Source organism: Cnephaeus nilssonii (genome assembly GCF_951640355.1).
Source record: "Cnephaeus nilssonii genome assembly, chromosome: 14".
NCBI classification, from domain to species: Eukaryota; Metazoa; Chordata; class Mammalia; order Chiroptera; family Vespertilionidae; genus Cnephaeus; species Cnephaeus nilssonii.
Genome location: NC_137085.1, coordinates 4,965,101 through 4,985,012, shown reverse-complemented (window position 1 = coordinate 4,985,012; position 19,912 = coordinate 4,965,101). Strand labels below are relative to the sequence as shown.

The 19,912-nt window shown below is 60.8% G+C and overlaps 2 protein-coding genes across 3 annotated transcripts in view; one reads left to right on the top strand and one right to left on the bottom strand.

The window, feature by feature from the left end:
• Positions 1-297: 297 nt before the first annotated feature.
• On the bottom strand, positions 298-15,657 carry CRAT (carnitine O-acetyltransferase). Of its 2 annotated transcripts, XM_079789669.1 has the most exons (15): positions 15,130-15,657; positions 13,417-13,555; positions 12,478-12,741; positions 9,672-9,790; positions 8,491-8,544; positions 7,828-7,993; positions 7,314-7,488; positions 6,700-6,878; positions 6,100-6,200; positions 5,584-5,703; positions 5,290-5,412; positions 5,072-5,207; positions 4,663-4,725; positions 3,787-3,924; positions 298-3,139 (listed from the first exon to the last, which is right to left on the bottom strand). In XM_079789669.1, the coding sequence occupies exons 2-15, from the start codon at positions 13,441-13,443 to the stop codon at positions 2,924-2,926; spliced, it is 1,881 nt and encodes a 626-aa protein (XP_079645795.1). In that variant the 5' UTR covers positions 13,444-13,555; positions 15,130-15,657; the 3' UTR covers positions 298-2,923. The 2 variants fall into 2 exon arrangements, with proteins under 2 accessions (XP_079645795.1, XP_079645794.1); XM_079789668.1 differs by lacking the exon at positions 13,417-13,555 and having other exon boundaries at positions 15,130-15,656.
• Positions 15,658-15,818: 161 nt separating this feature from the next.
• The window catches only part of PTPA (protein phosphatase 2 phosphatase activator), a 28,255-nt gene continuing 24,161 nt past the window's right edge, over positions 15,819-19,912 (top strand). Inside the window, exons 1-2 of the mRNA XM_079790615.1 lie at positions 15,819-16,101; positions 18,857-18,954. Of these exons, the coding sequence (XP_079646741.1) occupies positions 16,071-16,101; positions 18,857-18,954 (129 nt within the window). The 5' untranslated portion in view covers positions 15,819-16,070. The remainder of the gene's footprint in view (positions 16,102-18,856; positions 18,955-19,912) is intronic.

The following is a 19,912-nucleotide window of genomic DNA, read 5'->3' as shown; positions in this document are numbered from 1 at the left end:
CGTTGTTGGTCACCGAGTCTTGCACATTCCAGCCCAGTCTGCCTGGAGGCTACAGAGCTCCCCCATGGCCAGGCACCCTTCAGGCCCTGGGCATCTTTAAACGCCCGCCCTCAGGGCCTCGGATAAAGTCTTTAACGTGGCCTCTGTGTGGCTCCCTCTGTCCAGCCCTCACCTCCTTGCAGGCTTCGCAACAGGCCTGTCCTCGTTTCCGGCCGCTGCACTTGCCCCACAAAGAGCCAAAGTCAAGCTCAGGCCAACCTGGATAGACAGACTCAGGGGATCTAGGTAAGAGCCAAGTGATCTTTAATTCATTCGTTTATTACATGTTCACATTTCAAGTAATGTATTGCCCAAAATATATTACTTTAGAACAGTTCTTTTTCACTCAAAAAAAAATCAAGTTCTTCATGTGCATCATTGGCATCAGGGTCTTGTCCCTGGCCCGCCCGAATTCTCCGGCTCCACTGGCTAAGTTCACCCAGGGATTCTGTGGATGCTCAGTGGATGGTTTGAGACCCAGCAGCACTTTCTGGATTTCACGCACGATGCTGTCACTGGAAATTTTGCCCCATGCCCCGAGTGCCCACTGGCATAACATTGAGACCGTGGAGTAAAAGAAGCCTACAGGTGTGTCATCTCCCCAGTATCCTTCCCGTGCGTCCAGAGACCTTTAAGCACCTGCCTGGCCCACACCCAACACTCCCAAGAGTGAGTGACAGTCACATCCTCGGGAGGAATGACTCAATGTCTTCGTTTCCTTGCCTCCCCCCCCCCCCCCCCCCCCCGCCACGTGCCACCAGGGCCCTCTAGGCCGTCCCTCTCACACCGATGGTTTGTTCAGGTGCTAACTGGCTTTCCCCGTGGACTTCCGGCTCTAAGGAGTTGAGGAAGCCTTCATACGAGCCTGTAACACCCAGTGCAAGGCATGCCCTCACTTCTGGAGGAGAGTTTGGGGAAACCTGCCTTATATTCAGCCCCATGTGGTTCTTGGAACTTGAGTTTTGGGAGTTCCAGGTGTCTGTGCCGTGCCCATGGCCTGGCTCACTCTCTGCCCCGCCCCCCCGCCCTGCAGCCCCACCCTAGTACTACTCCCACAGCACTCACTCCACGCCTGCGGTGGGCCTCCACTTCCTGGGACCCAGGAGCCCCCAGAGGGAGCAGCAGCACCCCACTGTACAGATGAGGACAGCAGCCTCAGCCTGTGTACTGTCATGGTCTTTTCCTGGTCTCCCACTCTGGCCCAGGAACGGGCATTCATGTCCCCTACCCCCTTCTCCTGGCATCACTCCACCCTGCTGGCCTTGCTGGGAGGCGGGGGGGCGGGCCAAGAAATGGCCAGGCCCAGGGCAACACCCACTCCCCCCATTGTGTGGGTTCCGCCTCTTGCTCCCTGGGACTTTGGGCAGTGGCGCACCCTCTCACCCTCATTGGAGGGAGGATGCTGAGTCCCCACCTCGTGGCTGTGGGGGACTCGGTAGGACCCAGCAGGCCCAACAGGTCAGCGCCACTTAGTGCCCCAGTCCAGCCATCACCTTCCTGTGCCTTCCAGGCCCAAGTCCAGGCCGTGTCCACCATGGCCTCGCCTTCTCCACCCTGCCCTGGTCACCTGGGCGGGTGTGACATGGGCCTGGGGGCTTGGCTACAGGGGCTCCCCATACCCTGACCTGAAGGATGGCTTCTGGGAATCTGTTCTGCTGGTTAGTGGCCTGGTGACTAACCTCTCTGAGCCTCAGTTTTCTCATCTGAGAAAAGGAGAAAACCACAGGACCCACCCTCACGTGATTGTCCCAGGTCAGCCAGGCCAAGCACCTCTCACAGGCTCGATGAACTCTCCCACCCGCACCCCGGCATCTGCTCTGGTTTGCACGTGCCTTAGGGCCAGAGTGTCCCCTGGAGCGAGAGACTGATGTTGGCAAGACACCCAGCTTCTGCCAGGTGCCTGGGGTTGGGGACAGGCGGGTTTAGGGTTCTGATCAGGTGGTCGTGTGATCTGGGACATCACTCCTATTGGGTTCCGTGGGGGCTGCAGGATGAGGCCTTAGGCCCTGGTGGCAGCCACACCTGGCCCACCAGACCCGGGCCTACAGGGTCCTACTGCCCCTGGGAGAATTGTGCCCATCCATGTAGCCCATGGTACTGGAGAGGCCCAAGTCCCGGGTAGGTGGGAGTTGTCTGAGAATGGGGTCCAGGATCTGGTGCCTGAGGACACCTCCTCTTGGCTCCTCGGAGCCCTTGGGGCCACTGGCTGCTTGGACACCAGCTCCCAGACAGGGAAAGCCGGGAGAAGGCCAGGTGTCCCCCGCACCTGCCTGCCTCGCAGCTGGAACGCCTCTTCACTAGGACACTTTCCCTTTATTAATTACCTCGCCTGGTACTGTCACATAACCAGGAACATGGTTCAGGAATCAACAGTGGGCGCGAGGGCGCTGGGGCTCTTGAGCCATATTCTCCACAAGAGGGCAGTCCTGTGGGAGTCGGTCCTTCCCCAGTCCGCCTCGCACCCTGGCCTCGGCCTTGGGGAGCCTGGAGTCCCCCACTCCAGATAGTCCTGTCTTGAGGTCCTTGGGCATTTGGGATTGGAGTACGGATCAGCCCAGATGGCAGGGACTGGCCAGAGCTGAACTTTCAGAGGAGGGCTTCCCAGTCTCGCTGGTGGGGAAGGAGGTGACCGGTTCCTTTCCCAGAGGAAGGCTGCTCTGGGCGATACATGGGGCGCCTGGGCCTCTGTCCTGCTCAGCCTCTGAGCACAGCCACGACGCAGGGGGGACCCAGGAAGGCATTTGGCGTGGGCCTGCAGGCCCCTGGGGGAGTCAACCTTGGCTTGGTCGGATCTGCGGGGCCCAGGGGGAGAGGGACAAGGGGAGCCCTGGTGGGTGGCCCATCTGAAGAGGTTTGGCTGTGGCACGGGCAGGCGGAGCACGCCTCAGAGCTTGGCCCGGGGGTGGCTCTGCAGCAGCTCGCGCATGTCCAGGAGCGCCTTCTCCAGGTAGTGCACCATGCGGGCAGCATTGGTCTCGGCACAGCTGTTGTAGGCCGACACCGAGAAGTTGATGTGCGACTCCATGGGGTTGTAGCAGACGCCATAGCCGTCTGGGACCACAGGCCCAAAGAACATGACGCAGTCCGTCTTGGAGGGGACCTGGGGGGGCACAGGACTAAGGCACTCGCCCCACCCCACCAGGTCCCTTCCAGCTCCTCAGGGCACCAGCCTGCCTCCCCACGACTCTGCTCCTCCTGTGCTCTGCCCGGAACCCTTTCCTCTTCTCCAGACGGGTGACTCCTCCCTCTGTCCGTGTGTGGTTCTGATGTCACCCTCCATGGGGCCTCCTCTGCATTCTTGGGGGCTCAAACGGCTCCTTCCTCGGGACTCCCTGACCCCCAGAACTTCTGTGCTTCCAGCCTACACTGAGAGCCCTGGGGCAGGGCTGGTGCAGTCCCTGCTGTGCCCCAGCACCCAGCACAGGCCGGCACGGATCACGTGTTCCTTCGTGACTGACCAGTGAATGAATGAATGATTCTCCCCTGGGGGGTCCCCAACTCCTCAGCCTGAGCTGTAGCGAAGCCCCTGACCCAGACCCTCTGCCAGAACTCAGCCGCTTCCCAGTGGCCTCCGGTGGCCTGTGTGGGCCACGCCACCACCGAGGTCTGACCGTGTTCTAGAGCTCGGCTCTAGTCAGTGCAGCCTTCTGCTCCAGCTCCGGTGGCTCTGTCCACCCCGCCCCAGGGCACCCAGGGCAGCGGCAGGGACCCGGAGGGCAGGGGTCCCGGCTCTGGGGCAGTGCCCACCTGGCTGGTGGAGAGGTTGAAGTGCATGGCGATGGCGTAGGAGGTGTCCATGAAGATGTCCGGCATGCTCACCAGGTCCTCGATGGCCTGCAGCTTCAGGCCCAGCAGGTGCCGGTCGAAGGCCTCCCCGCGGATGGCCTGCAGAAGGGGGTGTGTCAGGAGCGAGGGCTGCGGGACCATAGGGCGCTGCTGCCCTCCGCAGAAGCCTGTGGCAGCAACTCCTCTTCCATCCACTGGCCCCTCAGACCCATGAGACCAGAGCAGCCAGGCAGGAAAGCCCTCGCTTCAGAGATGGGGAGACTGAGGCCCAGGGAGGCAGGACAGTGTAGGGTTTAAGAGCACAGGTCTGGAGCTGGGTGGCTTAGCCCCATCCTGGCTGGGGGACCCTGGCACATATACATTTGGAGCCTCAGTGTCTTCATCTGTAAAATGGGGACGGTCACTGAACCCTTGTAGGGTGGCTGTGAGACCTAAATGGACATCTGTGTCTAACATGGGCAGAGCCTGGCACACAGGTGCTCAGAGGCGGGGTCAGAATGGGAATCCGGCCTCCCGCTGCCAGCTGCAGCCTGAGCTGTCACATGGCAGGAACCCTGTTGTCGGCCCGCTGTGTATAGCCTCAGCATCCTGGCTCTATGACACAAGATCCAGAAGCTCACCTGGAACCGGGGGCCAGGGCAGTCACTGGGCCCAGCCTCAGTTTCTCCAACTTTAAAATGGGGATGTACAGCCTTGCTCCAGGTGCCCCAGGGCTCAGGGGAAGGGTCGTTCAAGCTAAGGGTGAGCAGCTATTTGCTGCAGGAATGGACAGGCAGATGGACAGACAGGTGGGCGATGCCAAAGGTCTAGCTCACAGGGACAGAAGGGCTCCCTCACCCGGTCGGTGTAGGCGCGGTGGGCGTGCACGGCCTTCCGCAGCAGCTCCACCTTCTGGGGCTCCTGTGGGGTGGGGTAAGAGGGAGCTGAAGCCCTGTCCCTTCCCTGCTCCTGCCACCCACCTCAGGAGCCCACTCCCACCAGCACTGCATTCCGCGAGAGGAAGTGGAACTACCATCACTCCAGGGCAGATGCGCACTGCTGATGAGTGAGTGAATGAAAAGCTCCCTTTTCTCTTGGGCTGCCAGGAAGCTCAGAGCTAAATCCATAGCTCTACCTTCTGTTATATTCCCAGTGCCCACCATGGGGCTGGAATACAGTAGGTGCTCAATCAATGTGTGCTGACAGAGTGAACAGGGAGGGAGATGGCTCAAGCCCAGCTCGCCCACCCTCACCCTGAGTCTCTCACCGGCACACTGGAGTCATCCATGGCTTTGACAAAGGTCAGCGATTCCGTGGATGCTGAGCGGATGGTGTCAGTGCGGCCCAGGTGGAACATGCGCAGGGAGGCACTCTCGTACGTGGCACACGCCTGCCCGTAGATCCTGCGTGGGAGAGGGGGCTGAGCACATGCCACCTCTGCCCCCGGGTCTCCACCTGCCTTCCTGGGGGCAGGGCGGGGCTCACCTGTAGTAGGCCAGCTGGAGCGCCATCTGGATGAAGGCGTCAGGGCTCAGCTTCTCCGACTTGGGGAAGTCCTTCCCGAAGTGGTGGAACACGGTCACGATCATGTCCAGGTCCTGGATCATGCTGGGGGTTGGGGACAAGGCAGGTGAGGAGCAGGCACCTGGCCACCTGCCAACCCCCGGGAGAGAGGTCTCAGAACCAGCCGGGTTCAGTGCCAGACCTGGAACAAAAGCCTGCCAGACTCGAGGGGACTGCCCCCCCCCGCCCCCCGATCCCCCAGCGCCCGGCGCTCACATGCTAAGATTCTGCTTGGCCTTCTCAATGTCATTCTTGATTTCGGGGGTGATGTTGAACCGCAGCTTCTTGGGCATGGGCAGGGGTACCATGGGAGACCGCACGACCTCAGCCTTCTTCCTGCATGGACATGGGCTCGGGCTCATGCTGGGGCGGGGGAACCTGGGCCCCTCCTTGGGATTGGGTGGGGAGGATGGGTCCCTGAAGCTGGAGGGGCCAGCCCAGGGAGACGCTTGGGAGTTATTCTTCTGAAGTCACCTCCAGCTTCCAGGTGGCCAAAGGAAGGAGGCCTGGAGAGGGACGGGACTGGTCCAAGGTCACGCGGCTGGGAAGTGGCAGAGCCAGAATGCAAACCCTGGTTTGTCTGGCTCTAAAACCATGCCGCCTCCTGGCTTCTCTTGAAGAAACGGATGCCCAGGCATAGGGGAAATGCCATCCCCCCCAGCCAGTCTCACCTGCGTGTCACCCTCACCAGGACCTGGGGAAATGGGTGGCGGGTGGGGGAGCCACACTCACGTGTACTCGATGACGTGGTCCACGAGGGAGATGATGGGCGGCCCCTCTGCTGCTGCGTGCTCATAGATGAGCCCACAGGAGCCATCTTCTGCCACGATGAACTGCGGGGGAGGGGGGGGCTGTTAATCCAGTCCCTGGAGCCACTCTGGTTGGTCCCAGAGGAAATCACCTCAGGAGTTACGCTGACTGATTACCATCATTAACAGGAGCTAACACCCACGGGGTCCTTGGACCCGTCCGAGGCCACACCAAGCACACCCCATGCTTGTGCACCTGGTTGAGTCCCCGTAACTATTCTACCTGGGAGTCCTACCACAGCCCCATTTTACAGCTGCAGAGAGGGAAAGTCATGGCCAAATTGCGCCTCTCGGCCTGGCCTCTGATGTGCTGACGGGGTGTGTGGGGGGTGACAGCAGTTTCTGGGCCAGGCCCAGTAATGACAGGCTGACTGCTGGGTAATTACAGCCGCGTCCACCTGATGACTTCCATCTGTTTACAAGCCAGGAGGCCAGGACGCGCCGGGGACAGGAAGTCCCGAGGCCGCAGGGGACCATGTGTGGGTATGTGTCCGGGTGGGAGTCAGGGCCTGCCGGTCCTCACCTGCAGCGTCTTGTCGAACCAGCGGTTGCCGCTGTTGAGCTTGCTGCCGCCCCCGTGCAGCATCTGGCCGGCCACCTGGCTGCGGTACATGTCCTCTGAGACCCGAGGTATGACGGCATCCAGGCACACGGTGAAGATGCTCTTCTGGATGGAGCGTACCGACTCCCGGTTCACCTTGTCTGCAGGGGGCATGGCGGGAGGGGGCACAAAAATGGGGGTGTCAGGCCTGGGGCGGCCGGGCCTCCAGAACGTTCCCGAGCGCTGGGAGGGGCTTCAGAGCTTCCCAATCAACAGGGCCCTGCAGCCCCGCAGCCCCTGTGAGGAGCGCCCCGTCCCGGCCCACTTTAGAAACGGGGCAGATCCCACCCAAGTCCCTGACTCAGCACGGGGTTAGGGGGACTGTGACGGCAGAGGAGGGCTCCTCAGCCAGGGACTTAGACTCTCATCCCACTTGCTCCTTACTACATGTGGGGAACACATTTGACCCAGCTGTTTCCTGAGCTGAGCTGAGAACACCTGCTCCGAGCTGAGAGGACTCAGCGAGAAGCGTGCGCCTGGGCCTGGGGAGGGCAGAGCCTGGGATGTGGGCCTGGCCCCGCCCCCTCCGCGGGCACCTTTGATGAGGGTGTTGTAGGCCTTGGCCCAGGAGTTGCGGTGGTTGGAGGTGAGGATGCCCACAGGCTCTTTGTTGGTCTGCAGCGACGAGTTCCAGATCTTCTCCAGCTGCACGAAGAGCTGGTCCGCGGTGAGGGGCGTCCCGTCGCTGTGGTACACGTCCAACTCAAAGAACTGTCCGGGTGCAGGCGGGTGGGGAGGAGGGGCTGGTGACGACCTCCGACCCCCGCAGTCACATCCCACCCCCGCTGCCTCCTGGCCCTGGAGCCCAGAGGCCACAGTGAGTGCTGTCCTGGGCCCAGCTGAGGGGACTGGGTCCGGCCAAGGGTGAGGGAGGAGGAGGATGTCCCTGCATTGTTCTCCCCAGCTGGGCAGGCCACGGCCCCTCTTGGCATCCCTGAGGCTGGGGCCTAGCCGGGCACCCAGTAGAGATGCCCAGAGTGTCCTGTTCCTGGGGCACAGGGGCATGTGGGGGCCCTGCCCCTCCTCCCCGCCCAGCATGGGCCCACCCACCTGGTAGTTGTGCACCACGGTGATGTGCATGGGCGGCTTCTTGGTCTTGCTGAAGTTGATGACCGAGTCCTGCTTGGGGCCTGGCACGCGGCAGGAGGACAGGATCTGATAGTACTGGTTCATGCACAGCGGCTTCCCGCCCAGGTACTCCACGGGGAGGGTCTCACTGTGGGCGGGGGGACAGTGAGGGGCCGCTGGGCAAGTACGAAGGGAGGAGGGAGCTGCTGGGTCCGCCGGGGGCTGGGCAGAGCTGAGTCAGGGTTGACAGCAGTGGCTGTCTGCCCTCCTCATGTCCCTACTTCCCCTGAGCCTGCGCAGGGCCTGCCTGCTGGGCTGGGGCAGGACGCCTGCCATGAGTCACCCTGGGAACTCCCTTCCCCGCGCTGGGCTTCAGTTTGCCAAGGGGGAGAGACCTCCGGGGGCTGTTTGGCTGGAACGCCATGGCAGGGCCTCTCGGGACAGGGTCACCAGGAGGAAGTCCCGGCAGCTGGAGCAGGACCGAGGCATCCCAGTCCCCAGGCTCTGTCCCCCATTCCCCACCGAGGCTGGGCCAACAGGAAGTGAAAGCAGCTGAGCTCTGGCCGCCCAGCACCCGGGCTTGGGTCAAGCTGGAGTGACTGTGTCAATCAGGCAGGCAGGGTAGGGGCGGGCCGGACTGCTCACTTGTCAACCATGGCCTTGAAATCCAGCACACCCTCGATGAACTTGGCAGCAAACCTAGAGGGAACAATCGGAGATGAGCAGAGGTGTGGACACCCTGAGGACAGCCCCAGGTCAGGGAGCCTGCGGGGTGAAGGGAGCCACCGATTGCTTCACTCCTCACGCAGGGCTTGCAGAAGCTGAAGGCGTGGGTCTGAGTTCAAGTTCCAGCTCGCCCTTCTGAGCCTAGAGGGAGATGCGGAGGGCGCGGGGAGAAACTGCTGGCCACGTGCCGGCAAGATTCAGGTGCAGAGGCACGGCAGCCTGACCGTGGCGGGGTCATGGATCAGGGCAGCTGGTTCCACCCATAGGGCCCGAGCCCCAAATCACAGTCGGGAGTCTGGCAGGAGGACACCCTTCTCTCAGGAACCAGTTACAGAGGGCCCCGGGGCCCAGGGGAGGGGGAGTGTGCATGGGAGGGCCGTGGCTCCAGGTGTCCCTCCCCTAGGTCTCCACCTGTTTCTGGGCCTCTGTGTCTCCCAGGCCACCTCTCGAACTGGCCTTCCTCCCCGAACTATGTGAGCTACACCAACCACGTCCGGCGCCTGGGCTGCCCCTGGCCCCCAACATGGGGACCACCATCTGGAGTTCCTGGGCCTGAACCCCCAGACCTTCCCAGGGTGCCCTGGTGCCTTTAAGAGAAGCAGGTGGTGGGCACAGTGGCTGGTGCTTGGGCAGGCGATGCTTGCCCCGGGTATTTTTATCTCCGGTAGGACTGGAACAGAGGCCAGGGCAAGTGACATGGCCGAATGTGGAAAAGGGGACTGTGTACAAAGGTCGTCCCTGTGGCCAGAGGCGAGAGGGAAGGAGAGGTGAAGTGCCAGAACTGGGGTGGGGGTGGCCCCAGGGTTAGGGACAGGGAGGGGACCCAGTGCACAGTGTGGTGTGAACAGCTATGAAGCTTTGGAGCCGGGAAGACCCTGCTCCCGGCCCCAGCTCAGCCAATACTGACAGGTGATCTTGGGCAGGCCCCTCCCTGCTCTAGGCCTCAGTTTCCCCATCTGTAAAACAGGAATGACACTCCCCACTTCATAAGGCTGTTTGTGCGGATGAAAGATAAGGAGCAGGACTGGGCCCTCCAACCTCCCGGAGGAAGTGGCCCTCAGGCCCCGCCCCTCCGGCCCTGCCCAGCCTCAGCCACTCACCGGAGCTGTCCCTGCAGATCCACAAAGTCCTGCCTGGGCAGCACCAGGCCGGGGCTGGAGTAGATGACCAGGGGCTGGCGGTACTGGAGGTAGGCCGTCTTGAGCCACCACTCGGACAGCTGGGGAAAGGACCAGAGCCTGTCAGGAGGGGTGGTGGGGACTTGGTGACCCTTCCCCCCAGGGCAAGGGGACCCTCTGTCCCCTTTGTGAGCACAGATTCTTTTTTTTTTTTTAAATACATTTTATTGATTTTTTACAGAGAGGAAGAGAGAGGGATAGAGAGTTAGAAACATCGATGAGAGAGAAACATCGATCAGCTGCCTCTTGCACACCCCCTAATGGGGATGTGCCCGCAACCAAGATACATGCTCTTGACCGGAATCGAACCTGGGACCCTTGAGTCCGCAGGCCAACGCTCTATCCACTGAGCCAAACCGGTTTTGGCTGAGCACAGATTCTTAAAGCGAATACTCAGACCCGGAACCCCCCACCCCGCTACACCCACCAGCAGTGTCCCATCATCTTCCCTCAGCCTGAGCCAATCAGCAAGAGAAATCAGACACCCGGCCAAGGAGAAGATGTGGGGAAAAGACTGGCAGGAAACCTGGGGCGGGGGAAAAGAGGCAGAAATGTGAATATGTTTCTTTTCCTTTTAAAAAAATACGTTTTTGTTGATTTCAGAGAGGAAGGGAGAGAGAGAGAGAGAGAAACATCAATGATGAGAGAGAATCACTGATCGGCGGCCTCCTACACGCCCCACCCTGGGGATCGAGCCTGTAATCCAGGCATGTGCCCTGACCAGGAATTGAACCAAGACCTCCTGGTTCATAGGTCGATGCTCAACCACTGAACACGTTGAATCATGTTTCTTTATCTTACAAATTTTGGTCAATGATTTTTACTACTTTTCGAAATAAAAATGTATGCCTGACAGATAGAATAGAGAAAAATACAGAAAAAGAAAGTCCAATGAATGAGTCTTTGCTCATCCCAAGTGGGCATTTCCCAGGAAAGCGGGGCCCAGGGTTCAATGTCAAACTGGAGATCCTGGTCCCCGGTGGCCTCAGTTTTGTTGGTGTCCGACTGGGCAGTGGACACTCACTGGGATCTCAAGGGCAGGCCATCTGGGGGAAGCCACGAGGATAAATCGATGTACCAGGGACAAAGCGCGGGCTGTACCGTGGGCGAGCTCCGCCTCTCCGGGGACCGACCGTGGCCATGTGGAAGGCTCCTGTCATGGGGCCGGGCAGCTCCCAGGGGACTGTCCCCCTTGAGCCTTATGTGCTGGACTGCAACCCTGCCCGCCCTACGCCCCTTCCAGGGCCTGCCCAAGGCGCCTCTCTCGGCAGGTCCTTTCCTCCCTGGAGACCGCCCCCGCCGTGCTTCGTCACCCCACCTCGAAGAGCAGTGGGCAGGATGTGCCTCTTTACCAGACTCCCCCGGGGAACTGCGGCCTGTGGCACCAGGCCATCAGCCTCGGGCCCTTGGCAAGGGGCGAGGGGTGTGACGTGCTCAGGTGCACAGAACGCCAGGGGGCACCTGGAGGAACTGCAGGCTGAAAAGGAAGTTACAAGCTGATGGACCCCAAACTCTCAGCTCCCGATTCCGGAGTCCAGGGCCCTGAGCTGCCCAGGCTCCGGACAGCCACCCACCAGCCTCCTCTGTGCAGCCCCCCTCCACCTGCGCCCCTCAGAGCACCTCCTCCTTCCTGGGGCTTTCTGTGGCTCTCTCCCTCATCACCCCTTTCTCCGGAAGGCCTCCTCTCCCTCCTCCCCCCACACAGTTGCTTTAGGTCAGAACTGTCCCCCCTCCCAGCAGCCCAATCAACAAGTACCACTGGCACCAAGACATACTCTGGACCTACTGACTTCCCACCCTCTCCCTGCCAGCATCTCCCTCGGGGTGACGGCACCGCCTTCCCACCGCCTCCTGCTCCCACTCTTCTTCCCTCCCAGCGGCCAGGGCGGTCATGTTAAACTTTAGGTTAAGGTCTAAGATGCACACAGAAAAGTGCACGGAGCATCAATGTACGCACACTCCCACGAGGTGAACACACCTGGTGACCGACTGAGACACAGACCGGAGCGATCCGTCCGTCACTGAGCACAAACCCCTGCTTGAGGCCAGCCCGCAGCCTCTTCCCACTGAGCTCAAGTCCAAGTTCCTTCTGCCTGCAGCCCGCCCTCCCACCCGGCACTCCACTCCAGCCTCTGCCTGTTCCTGGACTCACCAGGCTTGCTGCCTTTGCGGGTGCTGTTCCGTCCGTCTCAGACCCAACACCACCTCCTCCCTGCCTTCCCTGACCACTCAGAATAAAGACGCTGCCATTCTCCACCCCTCTTTCTCATCCCCCTTAAAAAAAAAGTGTTTTCATTGATTTGAGAGAGAGAGAGAGAGAACTGGGAATCGAACCGGCGACCTCTCGGTGCATAGGACAATGCTCAACCACCTGAGCACACCGGCCAGGGCATCACCCTTTTTTGTTTCTACAGAAATGACCTTGACCACTCATGTGTCTTGTTTAATCGCCTCTCTCCCCTTCCTACTTGAATGTCAGCTCTTCGAGGCCATCAACTGTCTCTTTCTCGCTCACCCAGTCTCTGCCCAGTGCCAGGCACAGAGTAAGCTCCCGTGAAACTGGCGCCAGTGAATGCCCGAGCAGCCGGTGTTGGGAGACTGCGTGCAGAGGGGCAGACCTCACTGTAGGACTCTCACAACGACCCACGGCCTCTGGGGGCCCCTTTCCCTTTAGCCCTGGTGGGAACGGGGGGGGGGGGGGATCGGTATACCCGCGGTTCTGACTCACCCAGTTCTCCATCTTCTTGGCCCTGCGCTCCAGCCCCTTCTGCAGGCGCTCTCCGACCCCCCCTGCAGCCTGAAACTCTTCCACCAGCTGCTTGGTGTGGGCCCATTCCTCCTCGCTCACGATGGGCTGCAGGGTCTTCAGGTAATGGTCCAGGGTCTGCTGGAGCGGGGGCACGGGCAGGCGGGGCAGAGACTCCTGGTGTGCCTTGAAGCGGCTGGCAACCTTCGTCAGGGAGGAGGGCTTGAGGAAGCCCAGGGGCTTCACCTGCAGGCAGCAGAACATCCTGCTCATTCTCCCACCAGCGCTGGGAGGCCCTGGTGATCCCCAGCTGCAGTCCTGGGCACTTATGTGCCCATCTCTGGGACCAGAGACAGCCTCTTGGGTGGTGCCAGCCCTGGCTTCCCAGCCCTCGAGCTATAGGCGTTTCCATCTCTCTGGGGCTTGGAGGTGCAGGTATGGACAGGGGAGGGTGGGGTGTGGCCACGGATCTTGCCAAGGCTCAGGGGAACGCGTCAGGATGAATGGCACCTGCAGAGGTCAGAGGGACCTCTCACCTGTCTGAAGGCACAGGGCCCCGCCTTTCTCCCTCTGGGACTAGGCACCAGCCAGCAGTGAGGTGACTGCCCCTCCCAGAGCTCCCACCTCCTTTTCGCCCACCCTTGCCAGGTTGAGAAACAGGAGGAAGAAGAAAAAATCAGAGAGAGCCAGATGATTACAGCACCTTTGGATGAGGGTGAAGCCACAGGTTTTTTTCTCGTCTGTGGGACGGGATGGGGGTGGCATGGGGGCAGCGCTGGGACAAGAAAGAGCTGAGTGGCCTGGCAAGGAGGGTGAGAGTTGGCAGAGAGAGAGAGTCCGGCAGAGAGAGAGGGGGAGACGGGAGGGTCTGGGGCTATTGGCGGCAGTAGGCAGGCAAGAGGCAGAGGCTCTGTTCCGTACCTTCTCTTTCTGCTGCCCGTCCTCCATGGCAGGACTGAGGTTCTGAGCCCTGTCTGTCTGCCTTGGGCTGGATGTCTAAGCCTAACTGTGCTACCAAGTGGGCGAGCAGAACCTAGCAAGAGGCAGCCACTTGCCTGGGCTGGAAAGAGAAGACAAGAGCCAAGATTCAGGGGGGTGGGGGGAAGGCAGAGGGGGTAGTGGCGATGGCTCTGGTGGCATCTGGGATTGTGGCTATGGCAGGAGCCCCAGCTTTCAGAAGTGGGGGGATGGGGAGCAGGTGAGAGGGCTGGTGGTGGGCACTGGAGTAGAAGTAATCCTGGAAAACGTTCTCCTTTCTTCTCTGGATGGGCCCAGAGCCAGGGAGACAGGCCAAGAGGTATTAAAAAATCCACCTGCTAGAATCTGGAGGTCTGTTTGATGAAGGAAAACTTGGCTGGAGGGCAGAAAGTGACGAGCTGCTAAGTATACCACAGCCCTGAAATCGGGGCTGGTACCGAGAGCAGACACTGGGAAAGACCACAGTGGACAGTGGCCACCAGAGCCCTGCCCACCCCGTCTCCCTCCAGAACTGCCGGGAGCCCTTCTAGGCCACCCTCCCACCAAAGCCTGGTCCTCTCGAGTTGTTGCTCCTTCGGCTGGGGGCCGAGAGTGGGGGACTTTAGGCGTTAAAAATAAACCAAAGGACACTGGCTTTGGGACTGGACGAGATCTGAGTCGCCAGATCTAGGGGATTCTGGCCGAGTCTCTCCTCGCCTCAGTTCCTCCAGCAGTAAAGTGATCAGGTCACCCAGTAGGTCCTGGAGGGTGACCCAGAGGCTGTTTGTGGGATGGGGACAGCTCAGGTGGCGAGCGGCAAGAGTGAGGTGGAGCCTTGGGGTCCTGGAAGAGCCTCTAGGCCAGAAGCCAGTGGACGGGGACGGTCAGTTCTCTGGGCCTGGCATGTCTGTCTGAGCGATCTTCTTGGCACAGACAGAGGGAGATGCAAACAAAGATAGGCTTGGATTAGAGAGGAAAGGAATCCAAATCAGGGCACGGTGCTTCTTGCTCCAGGCTGCCCACTGGGGAGGACTGGGGGGTGGATGTGGACAGGTCCGGGGAGGGCCTGGTGGAGAGGGAGGGCATTGGGGCTGCCACCTGCCACCTCCTGCCAGTTCTCAGGACTTTCTGGGCAGCCCAGTCTGATGCCTCCACGTGAGTTTCTCTGGCTACACGCACACACACACACACACACACACACACACACCCCAGGGACCATTTGATAAGTCCAAGGAAGCTGACCAGCTGGATGGGGCTGGAGAAGTGGCTCTGGCCTGGGCAGAGACGGCTTAGGCGGAGCGTGCACAGGGTGTGTGAGTCAGAGAACAACAGTGACCAAGGCTCCAAGTCAGCCGGCTCCGCGGCTCCAGGTCTAGGGGTGGGGGTGCTGCCTGGAGCCGGTGCCACTGTCTTTCCCAGGTCGCTGAAAGTTAGCGCTTACAGGACATGGGTTCGATCCGGCCTCTGACCTTGAACCGCAGTCTCTTTCTCTGCCAAACCCGGGAAGCCCACCTGCCGGTCCCACCCCAGCAGCTGCGGGCCAGGCTGGACAGGGCCTCGGGCAGCCTGTTTACCTGTGGACCCCCTTCGGGCGCAGCTGCGGGGCTGGCCCGGCCCCCCCCCCCCGCCCGCCCGCGCCGTCCGGGGCCCGCCAGGCCGGCTCCCGGCCGCACTCACCGCCGTCCTGACTGCGAATGCCAACATCTCCACGGCCGGCCCGCGGACTCACGGTCCGCCCGCACCCCGCGCGGGGCAAAGTCCGCGCCGCCGCCGCCGCAATTGGTGGGTCCCGCTGGAGCCTCCGGGCCAAGGTCGCCGAGTCGCCGCCGCCAGCGGTCCAGGCGGCCCCGCGCCCACCGGGCGGGTGGCGGGCTGGCGGCGGGGGAGGAGGGCTCTCGGCGCGGTCACCGGCCGGTTCCGAGCCCGGGAGGCGAGTCGCGAGCGCGGGGCGGGGCCGGAGCGCGGGGCGGGGCCGGGGCGCGGTCTGCCGGCGGGGGGACGCCGCGAGGCGCGGGACCCGGGGAGAGGGGCCGCCGCCCCGCTCGCTCCCGCCGAACCCCAGATGCCGTCCCCTCTCTTGGGGGCGGTGGTGTCCCCCCTCTCAGCCCGCTTGGGGCCCTTGAGCGCTGCTCTCCGAGTGGCGGGCAAACACACCCATGTTGACGGGGCAATGTCTTCTAAAGTCCCTCGGGGCAGGGCCAGAGCCACGCACGAAGATGACAGGTGGGGGCCGCCCCGCAAAAGCATGGCCGCCGCAACGGCCTTCGCCCGCCCCGCAAAAGCATGGCCGCCGCGCTCCCAGGGCCGCGGGCCGTCGTCGCGCCGGGAGGCGAGCAGGCCGTTGGTGCGCATGCGCCGGGCGCCCCGCACCAACATGGCCGCCGCCGCCCAGGCTGCGTCGCCGCCGGAGCCGGCCGTTGCTGGGCATGCTCCCTGAGTGCCCCGCACCGACATGGCGCTCGTCTTCACTGGGGTGACTCTAATTGTCGGCTCTCGGGTATAGCCGGCCGGCGCTCATTTCTACCGAGGGAGCTCTGAGCGCGGGGAAGGGAAGGGTGGGTGCGGAGGTGAAAGGTGCGGGACTGCGGGCGTCGGGGCCGGCTCCTGGCGGGAGGAAGATGGCTGAGGGCGAGCGGCAGGCGCCGCCAGGTAGGATGCGCCGGCCGGGTCGGGCCGCGGTGGGGGCGCGGGGGCGGTGCCAGGAGTGGGGGCGGGGAAGGGGTGTGGTGCGGGGCTCGGCGCGGGAGGGTCGGGAGATGGACGACCTCCCGGGGCCGGAGAGGATGGGCCCCGCGGAGGGAGGAGCGCTGAGGGGCCCTGGAAGGAGGACAGGAACCCGGGGCTGCGGCGAAGGCTGGTGGGTGGGGCGCAACACCGGGACTTGGGGGGCCCGGGCCGCCGGAGGGTCAGGTGGGCAAGGCCTTGGCCAGGAGCGGAGGCCCTGTCCACGCCCGGGCCGCTCGGGCCGAAGTCCGCCCCGGGTCTGGCGGGGAAGATGCCGAGGACGGGGGCTGCCCTCTTCATTAGACCCTGCTCGGCGGGGGTGGGGGTGCTCCGTGGGCTGGGCCTGCCGGACCCCATCCCCAGCTTCCTCCACGCTCTGCCCCCCCCCCCCCCCCGCCCCCCTCTCCGGGAGGCCGGCCTCTGGAGTTTCGGTGGCTGAGAATTTACTGAGAGAAACTGCTCTCGGTCGTCTAAACCACTAATTTAAGAAGGCTGGTTGTGCAAGGGGAAGAGTGTCTCCCCGGCATCACCCTCTGTAACTTCTATTTACATCGCGGCCTCTTTTAAGTTCATGGATCTGATAGAGACCTGCAACCTGGAGACCGGAGGGGGGCTGCTGACACCCCCTCACCCCCACCTGGATCCAAGGAGACTTTTAAAATGATGCCAGGAGCACATAGGTCACCCAAACACACAGCTCGTGTTTGGAAAGCATTTGATATTCCTTCCACCCTGTCTTACGTTTTGTGATCCCTGGGAAGGTCTCAGAAATTTTGAGGATCAAAAGAGTCCCTCCCCTACAACCCCCGCACCCCCCTCCCCCCCCCGCAAAGACCTGGGTGTGTTCTTTTACTTTAACACAAAACTTCTGTGCGTGTGCCCTGAGAACAGGGGTGGGGAACCTTTTTCTGCCGAGGGCCATTGGCTGTTTATAACAAACAGAATCATCAACTTAGAAATGAGCCGGCTCTGTTTGGTCAGACATTTAATTAACTCACCCCTGATGCCTTGGCAGGCCGGACCAGATGCTTTCCTGGACCTTAGGTGGTCCTCCCCCCCCCCCCCCCCCCCCCACGCTGCCTCAGAAGTCCTGGTAATGGCTTCGGGTGATAGAAGGCATTCTCAATAAGAATTCCCCGTGAGATGTGTCCCTGAGGGTGGGTGGTGGGGAGGGAGAGACCCTGTGCACTGAAAGGGATGACGGCCCGGGGTCAGCTATGTACGGCTGGATGCCTGTGGCCCTTCTTGGACGTTGAAGTGGGACGTTTTGGGGCAAGCAGAGCGAACTGCTTATCTCAGTGTAGTGAACACCTGGGCTTGTGGACTTACACAGACCTGCTCTGCTGGCCAGTCCCAGCCTCTGTGAGCCTGTTCCCTCATTTCTTAAAAAGGAGGCTACCCTTCTTCCTAGGGCTGCAGTGTGCCTGCCACAGAGGATGTGGGCAGCGCTTGGGACATGGCGGTGAAAGTGTGGGTTCCTGTTATCCCTTTCAAAGGGGGTACAAGTTGAACACGGGGACGGGTTCCCACATGGTAGATGATACTACATTCACTTTCTGGGGGTGCTGAGGAACATGTCTAACACTTTGGGTGTTTCCATCTTACACGGAGAGGTTTTAGGGGATCCAACTGTCCCGTGGTCCCTTTGTCAGAGGCAGGATCTCGAGGCTGAGAGCGTGTGGGTCTGACTTCGTTTGTCGCCGTCCCGTGTTTGAAGGCTTGGTTTTGTGATTTGGGATTTTGTGTTCTGGCAGCTTGTGTGTTGCATCAATGCTTTGTTGCAATGCTTCCTATAGGGCAACCTTTCCCCTGGTCACCGGGCCTGGCCTGGAGGTTTTCCTCTCCGTGAAATAACGTCAGGGGGACCGTCCACTTGCAGGGAACAGTTCTCTCCAATGCACAAAAGGGCTGTTCCCAAATGTCATTTGCAAGTTGATTATTTGGAATGTGGACCACAGTTTCCCATGAAAACAATGTAGTTAGGTTACTAGTCTGACCTACAAAGCTTTTAAAAATACATATATTTTATTGATTTTTTACAGAGAGGAAGGGAGAGGGATAGAGATTAGAAACATCCATGAGAGAAACATCGATCAGCTGCCTCCTGCACACCCCCTACTGGGGATGTGCCCGCAACCAAGGTACATGCCCTTGACGGAATCGAACCTGGGGACGCTCTGTCCACTGAGCCAAACCGGTTGGGGCACAAAGCTTTTTATTTAGCACCTCACAGTAACATTTACTAATAGTAGGGGGTCTCAGTTTGGCTTCTGGGAACAGGCTTGCAGAACAGGGGGGAGGAGGAAGAGAGTTTCTGGTCTCTTTCTTGGGCCCTGGTTTGAATTCCGAATTAGTAGAGGTTTGCTTTGCTCTTATCTCAGATTCCCTGTCCTACTCCTCAGACCTCCAGGCCTCCTGGCACTGCTCCCTCAACAGCTGATACCTTGTTTCCCTCAGAGAAAGGAAAGCCAGGAGGCCAGTGCTTCGGTTTAATAAGCCAGTACTCTGTCCTGGGAGTCAGTGTCTGGTGAACACTAGGGCTTGGGTGTTGGAGTCTTGGTTTAAAAGTGTGTGTGTGCATGTGCGTGTGTGTGTGTGTGTGTGTGTGTGTGTGTGTGTGTGTGTGTGTGTTGGGAAGGGTTTCTATTTATTTGTTTGCTTTTTCATTTTCTTTGTCAAGATTCTTCGGAGGAGACCCCTGCAGCCACTCAGAACTTTATCATTCCAAAAAAGGAGATCCACACGGTTCCGGACATGGGGAAATGGAAGCGGTCCCAGGTACCGTGGTGTCTGCGCTGCAGGGTCAGAGCTGAGAGGAGAAACGGGCTTTTTCAAAGACACTGGTTTCTAGACATGCTGGGCTGTGAGCTCCTGCCCCTCACGCCCTGGGAGCCACCGCTCTGAGAGGCTGGGAAGAGGTGACAGGAGATGCCTGTCCCTCCCCGTCAGGGCAGCGCTCAGAGATGCTTCAGTGGGGAGATCTCGGGGGCCGGGGCCAGAGGGACCCTACAGAGTGTGCTCCTGGTTCTCATACACCATTGCCCCTGAGTGTTGTCCTGGCCGAACATGAGTGTCCTAAATGAAGGAGTGTGTTACTTGGTTCTTGGTTCCAAGGACCAGCAAGTTGGGGAGCCAGTGGCTCAAAGGGAGAGGAGGTTATTCCATGAAAACCTAGGCCAGGGAGGTGACTGAGCCCAGACAAACCTGGAGAGCACTCTGGGGCAGACCAGCTTTCTGTGCTGCCGAAGGTGACAGCGTGTCCCTCCCGGCTACGGTCAGGCTGTGGAAAGACGGGGACTGAGAAAAAGAAAGCCAATTTCAAGTTCCCAGGGAAGGCCTTGGGTCCAGCTCCAGCCGGGGGCCTACCTGGACTGGTCAGCTGGGGTGGGGAGTGTCCCTTGTAGAGAAGGGCAGGCTTGGGGTCCTGGCAAGCTTGGCAGGTTTCTTGTGAGGAGTGTGCTGTGCTTACATTGGCCTAGGCCACAGGTTGGCACACGATGCCTGCCAGACGAATCTGGCTCTCCGCCTGTTCCTGTAAATACAGCTCCATTGGAGCGCAGCCATGCTCATCCCTGTGTCTGTTGTCCATGGCTGCTTCCGCACTGCAGGGGCAGAGCTGAGAACTTGTGAACCAGACTGCAGTCCAGGGAGCCTGAAGTGTTTACTGTCGGGCCTATTGTAGGCACAGGTCGCCAGTCCTGCTCTGGGCACCAGCACTCTTAGGGAAGTGTGGCCA

Excerpts from the sequence above, each read along its gene's own strand:
- CRAT (XM_079789669.1), bottom strand. The coding sequence starts at position 13,443 with ATGGAGGACGGGCAGCAGAAAGAGAAG. Across the intron at positions 5,704-6,099 it reads GACCACGTCATCGAGTACAC|GAAGAAGGCTGAGGTCGTGC; the intron begins GTGAGTGTGGCT and ends ATGTCCATGCAG. Across the intron at positions 3,925-4,662 it reads ACCGCGCCTACACCGACCGG|GCCATCCGCGGGGAGGCCTT; the intron begins GTGAGGGAGCCC and ends CCCCTTCTGCAG.